This window comes from Lactuca sativa, chromosome 7, assembly GCF_002870075.4.
Source record: "Lactuca sativa cultivar Salinas chromosome 7, Lsat_Salinas_v11, whole genome shotgun sequence".
NCBI lineage: Eukaryota > Viridiplantae > Streptophyta > Magnoliopsida > Asterales > Asteraceae > Lactuca > Lactuca sativa.
The window spans coordinates 92,618,376-92,626,776 of NC_056629.2; the positions used below are offsets into that span (position 1 = coordinate 92,618,376).

General features: G+C 34.4%; 1 protein-coding gene across 1 annotated transcript; it reads left to right on the forward strand.

The window, feature by feature from the left end:
• The first annotated feature begins 6,194 nt into the window (after nt 1-6,194).
• On the forward strand, nt 6,195-6,785 carry LOC111883721 (uncharacterized). Its single transcript, XM_023880043.1, has one exon. The coding sequence runs from the start codon at nt 6,195-6,197 to the stop codon at nt 6,783-6,785; it is 591 nt and encodes a 196-aa protein (XP_023735811.1).
• The last annotated feature ends 1,616 nt before the right edge of the window (nt 6,786-8,401 follow it).

The following is an 8,401-nucleotide window of genomic DNA, read 5'->3' on the forward strand; positions in this document are numbered from 1 at the left end:
AAGAAACGTATTCTCCGGTAGTTGATGCAATTACATTCAGTTATTTTATAAGTTTAACAACATATACAAAACTGGAGATGTGTCTAATGGATGTATTTACCACCTATTTATATGGTTCACTTGAAAATGATATTTATATGAAAATCCCAGAAGGGTTTAAGGTGCCAGAAGCACAAACTTCTAATTCCCGTGAAGTATATTTGGTAAAATTAAATAAATCTTTGTGTAGATTGAAATAATCTGGCCGTATGTGCTTCAATTGTTTTAGTACATTTCTATTGAAAGAGTGCTATAAAAATGATCCATTAAGCCCACGTGTATTCATAAAAAGATCCCGATAAGAATTTATCATAATTGATATTATTGTAGATGATTTGAACATAATTGGAACTCCTAGAGAATTGGAAAAGGTCACTTCTTGTTTGAAAGAAATTTTTTAAATGAATGATCTTGGTAAGATGAAATTCTATTTGGGTCTTCAAATTAAGTACACAAAAATGGAGTTTTTGTACATTAATATCTAGAAAAGGTGCTAACAAGATTTTATATGAATAACTCACATCCATGAGTAACCCGAAGGTGGTAAGGCACTTAGATGCCAAAAAGGACCAATTTTAGCATCATAAAAAACATGAAAATCTTCTTGTTCCCGAAGAACTATATATTAGTGTTATTGGTGCACTAATATATATTACTATTAATACAAAACCTGATAAATCTTTTGTCGTAAACTTATTTGCAAGATATAGTTCTTGTCCAACAAGAAGATACTGGAATACATTCAAACACATTCTTTGATATCTTCGAGGTACATTGGATATGAATTTATACTATTCAAATTCATAAAATGCGAAGTGCATTAGTTATGCAGATGATGGATATTTATCTGATCCACACAAAGCTCGATCCTAAAAGGGTTATTTATTCACTTGTGGAGGTAACTTAATTTCTTGTCATTTTGTTAAACAAACTTTGGTTGCTACATATTCTAACCATGCAGAGATTATATCAATTTATAAGGCAAGTCATGAATGTATTTGGTTAAGAAATTTAACTCAATACATTTGCAAGATATGTGGTCTAACTTCTAACAGGGATGTTCCAACCATACTATATAAAGATAATACAACTTGTATAGCTCCTTTCAAGGAATGATTTATCAAAGGAGACAGACCCAAACATATATCACCAAAGTTTTTTTTTTTTTTTTCAATCATGATCTTCAAAAAGAGTGTGGCATCAACATCTAGAAAATTCAATCCAGTAACAACTTTCTTGATTGGTTTACTAAAGCACTTCCTACATCGAGAATTGAAAAGATGGTACGAAACAATGCTACGCGGTGCTTCAAGAAAATCAAGTGATGTGCTAATCAGGGGAAGTTAGAAACATATTGTACTCTTTTCCTTAGCTATATTTTTCCCACTGGGTTTTCTTAGCAAGGTTTTTAACGAGGCAATTATTTCCAATATCTATTATTAATCATGTACTCTTTTTACTTAATAAAGGGTTTTTCCCATGAGGTTTTACCGATTAAGGTTTTAATGAGGCATGATACAATCGTCATTCAAGGGGGAGTGTTATGAATTATTATTTAGTGAATGACTATTGGATTCTCCATATTCCCCCATTACTCTCCATAATTAGTGAACATTATAGCAAACATTATTATGAGTTTTATGAGTGTAGTTATGCACCACTATAATGAGCATTCATATCATACATCACCTTTCATCTTCTTTGTCTAATATAAATAGTGAATACTATGTATTGTAAAGTTTGATGATTTTCATCACAAGTATTGACATAAAAGTTTTCTCTACTCTCATGTCGTTCTTTATTCTATAGTTTATCTTGTTATTTGATCATATTTTATAACAACTTGGATATTTTGAGAATTGTGATTTCACTATCAAATCAAAGTATTCGGTGGTACTCCTTAATCTTTGATTGGATAAGACTCATAAGAGAAAGAACAAAGAACGAGATCTATGAATTTCGTAAGTACCAGAAAAACTGACCAAAATTGGTTAAATGTCTCCTTTGTCTGAAAACTGTCATAAAACAGTTTGACAACAGTTAAAAAACTGTCATAAATCTGAGTTTTCTATAAGGATGAATACCAAGCCAAAAAAATGGGTCAAATATTCTAAATTTGGATTTTTGATGCATTTTCAATACAACAATATAATCCAAATAAAAAAATTGCGCGCTGACCTGGCAGCTCGATCCCAGCCCGGGACTCTGTCCTTGGACCCCGCTACCAAGGGCACTGCCCCTGGACCCCCGTTCGTTCAGGGGCTTCGCCCATAAATAACAGTCTACTTTTAATCTTGAATAAACTTAAATAAGTGTGCACTCCATACCTTTCTTACTTGTTTAATATTTATCAAGATCACTTTTGGTCAACAAAGTAATCCCATTACACTTAAATCACATTAGTGAAATAAATCACCAACACACCATTTGTTTACTTATCATTGTCATTGAACTTGTATCAAAACTGATGAAACAACAACAAATCATAAGAAATAAATTAGCACCATCAAACAATAAGCAATAAGTCGATTCCAATAACTAAAAAAATCATGATTAGTGATTTGCAATAATAACCAACAAGCAATACAAATGGATTTAGTGATTCATATCCGACATTTTTAATAAAAATGTTTATTGGTACGGGTTATTAACAAGTAAATGAATCACAAAGTATCAATCTATATAGTTTTAAGGGATTCACATCGAATTATGGTCAAAACTCAATCTATTGCAAGAGTTACATGTATTGTGATGGTGGTTTCTTAAAATCGGTATATAGATTTTAGTTAAACTATTAAGGCTTGTTTCTCACAATCGGTGGTAGGGGTGGTGTTGTTGTTGTAGGTGGTGGTGGTATTCAAGAGTGGTGTCATTATTTTTTTTAATGATAATGTTCTAAATTTTTTTTATGGCTGTAAGGCTTGTATCCAATGTCGTTTTAAATCATTTATATTTTTACATAATTATAAATTATAATAAAATTTTGATAATAATAGAAAATATAATACATATGTATATATAAAATGAAAAAGTATATATAGAAATTACCGTCTTAAAGAAAAACCATTGGTTTTGGGTCACGCTTCAAGTTACTTAACACCTTGATAATTAATCTAAAAACAAAAGAAAACAAGATCTAAAGAAGACAAAAATAAAAGTGTTTTCGTCGTTTCATATATACATTAAATAATGACCAATTTTGATTAAGACGCCAACCAAAAGAACTATTGGTTTCAAAATTGCATAACGAGGACCAAAACTGCATACTTTTGCAATTACAAAGACCAAAACTGTAACTTACTAAGGGACGAAGGAGTGGTTCTCTCCCAACCCACCGAACCCACTCTCACATCAATTTTTGTTTCTTTTTTTTCTTTATCTTTCCCAACCCACAACACACGGAAATCCTATCTTTTTGAACCCACTCAACCCATTCAATTAAAAAAAAAATACAAAACAACTAAGATACAAGTTTTAAAACACATGGTACAAGAGAAAATAAGAAAGAGAAAGTAGAGAGAGATGATGATGTCGGTTAGTGAAACCAATCAACCCACTCGTTGAAGCGGGAATGGTACCGCCAATAGCTCTATTGCTAATTAAGATTTTACATTTGATTGTTTTGTATTTTATTTTAATTGAGTGGGTTGAGTGAGTTCAAAAAGATAGAGTTTCCGTGTGTTGTAGGTTCGGAAAGATGAAAAAAAAATAAAAGAGAAAAAATGATGTGACAGTGGGTTCAGTGGGTTCGGAGGGAATGACTCCCTCCTCCCTAATAGATTTTCAAATACAATATTGTGAGAGATGAAGATAAAATAAATATAATAAATAATAAACCTAAATCGCTATTTTTTATTTTTTGAATCTAACATTATTTGTTTTCGGGACAACTTTAAAAATATTTTGTTGTATGTAATATTTGACCAAATAAGAAATTTTTGACCACTAATTAAATATGATTTTAAGAAGAAATCATAAGAGAAACTTGTATGGTAAGTTAAGTGTCATTAATGTCTCGGTCATACTTTTGTTGTAAGATAATATCACCGATTGACTAAACATGTATTTTAACAATATCTTTTGACCATTGATTTTAAACTATTCCTATAAAAGCAATATCAAAATTATCAATATCATCTTACAAGGACACATAGACAAATAGGATGACGGTACCAGCGATACAGAGGAGAGCACTATCCCGAGAATGAGCGGCTTGAGGGTTTGGCTTCACATGCGGGTTGAATAAACCGATTTCATCTCTCTCTTTATCCCTCTTTTCCTTTATACCAATTGCTTAAGGACTTGTATCATATATTCTTTTGTTTCTTTTAATCGAGTGTGTTTAGAAATATGTTTTTCCACCTGTTTTGGCACAACAATTCTTATGTAATATTTTCTTACACAAATGGTATGTGGTCCGTATGACAGTAGTGGCGGAGCCAGGATCAAAGTAAAGGGGTATCCCAATTTTTTTCCCGGGGTACTTGGGTTTCCCCGGTTCGGTTTTAAACCCAAATCTTAATCTAATCCTTAGCTAACCTCAAGTCTTGTTATATAAACATGAAGTTGAAGTCTATTTTCATACTTGAATCGATTTGGGACACAAAGTAGATATCAAATAAAGAATGAGGATAGCAGATTATATAATTGAGAAAAATGGCTGAGTTTATATGTGTTTAACAATGTGAGATAGAATAGCTGGGAAAATAAAATAAAAGTAAACAAAGAATATGAAAGTAGCAAGAATTGATCTTGAGACCTTTGCTTTAATAAACCAACGACTTAACCAGCAAATCATCTATTTGTTTGTGTTTATAAGTGGAGGGATACGTATATATACACTATACCGAATTTTTTTTGAGGGATACGTAAACAAAAATCACACTACCGAAAAAAATTTGAGGGGTATCCCAGGCTACCCCGGGATCCCCTTGGATCCGCCCCTATATGACAGTCACCGTTAGAGGCATGCAAATGACCGGTAAACTTCTAATATTTTTTTGTTATGTATAATATTCTAAAATCTATTAGTTATTTTAAGTACTAAAGATCCCAACACCAATCTCCATCTCATCCCACACCCATCTACGACCATCCCCTTCCATTTGTCATTTGTATTCTCTAGTTCCTTTCCAACCACCATCTCCGGTCTTTTTCTGTTTTTCTTCACGCCGTGTAAGGGATATAATAAATGATACCATTTTCCACAATTTTGTCTAAGTGAGGACGATGTTTACGATTTTTTGCAAAATGAAAGAATCGTAAACATCGTCCTCACTTAGAGGGTAGTGGAGGAGAAACATGGGCGAATGGATGTGGGGCACTAGTGTATAGTGGTGCAGCTAAGCTGACTGATGTCAGCGGTGATAGAGTTAGAGAGATGGGAAATTAAAAATACGACCATTGAGATGCGTTTGATGGTGGTGGGTGTGACTGAGATGGCATATAGGCCTTGTAACATGCATATTTCCATGTATTCTTCTTTGAAGCTCTCTTGTGTTAAGATTTGGGTTTTTGGAATTTGCCTCCCCATGACATGGTGTTTCGTTTGTCACAGTGTGGTCGTGCTTCATCACCATGTTGTGGTGATTAAATGAGACCACGCCGTGGTGATTAAATGAGACCACGACATGGCACCATTATTTGCACAAAACTCTACGTTTCAGGATTTAAACTCTATATAAAGGATATGAGGGTTAGGGTTTTGACCACCCTTAGCCTCCATCACTTCAAAAACACTCCCATCCTAACCCTAATGCATCTCTCTCCATTTTGAGTTTCATTTGGTGGTTTTTGATCCTTGAAGGAAGAAGGAAGGAATTGTTGAGCTAGAGATCAATAAGCATGCACCATCCCAACTGCTTTGAGCATTTCTTATTACAGAAGGAGCAAAAGATATTTAAATCATAGTTTGACTTTCTTCTGTGTATTGTACAACTATGTACAACTACTATCGTTTCCTTATTTATCTTCCTTTTCTTTCTCCTTTCATGTTGTACACCACTGATATATATTACATATCAATGAAAGGTAAAAATCATTCTTCTCCAAAATATCACTGTATACTTGATATGGTATCAGAGCCCTAATCAAGGCTCCATCAAGTTTATCGACCCTTCTTTTATCATCTTGTTTGTATCATCATAGTTGCTTCCATGGCAACAATTATCCCCTTAACAACTAATACCCCCTTCCCCATAAAACTAACCCCCATAAATTCTCCAGTTTGGAGGAAGCAAATTCTGTCAACACTCATTGGTCTCGATCGTGATCGATTAATCATAGATTTCACAAAACCACCAACCAAATATCTCAACAAAGAGTACACCAAACCAAACCCATACATTATCGTCTGGTACAGGCAAGATCAAATAATCATCGACGCCATCTTAGGCAGTTGCTCAGAAACTATACAAGCCACAATTTCTTCTGCAAAAACTGCCCTTAAAGCTTGGAATCAACTCAGTGTGAGCTATGCCAATGTCTCAAGAAGCCGTATTATATCTATAAAAACCAAACTCACCAAGAAGCCTAAAGGGGCTAGATCGATCACTGAATACCTTCATGAAATGAAAATCATTGCAGATGCATTAGCCCTAGCTCAAAGCTCGATTGACGATGAAGACCTTATCGTGAACATCCTGGCACAACTTCGCGATGAGTTCAATAGCATCACTGCTACAATCAAAGTCCGAGATAAGCCGATTTTGATACCCGAAACTATTCAACAAACTTGTCGATTTTGAACGAATGCTTAAAGAAACCAAAGCCATAACATCACCAGTTATATCAACAACCAACTTCCCTCAAAGGCATCCAAAAAAATTCTCAAATCAATCAAGTTCGAACCCCAAATCATATTGCCCCTCTCCTGGACATCAACAAAAGAAATCATTGAAAATTGAGCTATTCTCCCACTGGGAACATTCGACTTGGCAAATACAATCTATTTTGCAACTACTGTCACATACTAGGGCATGATACTAAGAGTGCAGGAAACTAGCTCGACTTCTCAGGGAAAGCAACATCACGGTTACATCCCCACTAGCTGCAGTAACCACAATTAATGCTACCACCTATCAACCTACATCTTCTTCGAACCCATGATGTTGATAGGGGCCTATAAACACATTACCTCAGATCACTCCTCACTACAGTCCTTTACAAAATATGGAGGACCGGATGAAATAGTCCTCTGTGATGGTAAGCGTCTCCCTATATCTCACACATGCGACACCAGATTACACACCCCCTCTCGCTCTCTTTCCTTACCTAACATTTTATATGTTCCTAAATTGCATAATAAACTAATTTATGTGGCCAAATTATGCAAAACCAACAAAGTATCGGTTGATTTTTTTCCTTCTCATTTTTTTGTTAAGGATCTACGCATGGGGGCACACCTCATGCAGGGTGAGAATGTTGACGATGTCTATTACGCACATCTAAAATCACCATCACAACTCAATTTCACCACCATTTTTTTTGCTCTTCACTGGCACCACAAGCTTAGCCATCCTTCAATAAAAGTCTTCAAATATCTAGCTCAAGGCGTATGCATTAGTTCAAAAGAATTATCTAGCTTTCATTTGCATTGTGATTCTTGTTCTATTAATAAGAGCCACAAATTACCCTTTGGTACTATTTCCTTTCATGCCACAAAACCATTAAAACCTGTTTATTTCGATTTATGGGGACCTGTTGCAAAAACTGTGGATGGTTATACATACTATGTTACTTGTGTTGATTATTACTAAAAATACGTATGGCTCTACCCTATGAAACACAAATCAGATGTATCCTAACTGTTTCCGCAATTTAAAACACTTGTTGAGAAATACTTTCACACCACCTTGATCTCCCTCTTTACCGACAATGGTGGAGAATGTCACACCCCAAAACCGGAACAGCGGAAACGTTTCGGGATGGAGGACGTCATGTCAAGTATCACAACATATGTAGTATAGTAATCAAAGTACAACAACCATTTCATTAATAGTAATAGTTTTACATGGTTTACATTACATAGAAACATCAAAGTAATACAAGAAATAATGTAAGTGCAGCTCGGTACTAAACGGTCTTCACCAAAAGCGCCTGAGATGTACTTGTCTATTGCTGACCTAAGAATACAAGTTGTTTTGAAAGCGAAAAATGCTGGTGAGTTCATAAGTCTTTAGTGTCATTTGTGTAAGTTCAAAATAACTTTATAAAAGTGGTATTTTAGAGTCTACAGTGGATTAGAGTCCTTTCCAGAAAATCCTATATTTTCTTAATTAAAAGTAGTCTTATACCAAGACCCGACTGAGTTATGTTGTGAAAAGAGATTTTCCCTTAAACACTATCATTACCAAAATACGGT

Excerpts from the sequence above, each read along its gene's own strand:
- LOC111883721 (XM_023880043.1), top strand. The coding sequence starts at position 6,195 with ATGGCAACAATTATCCCCTTAACAACTAATACCCCCTTCCCCATAAAA.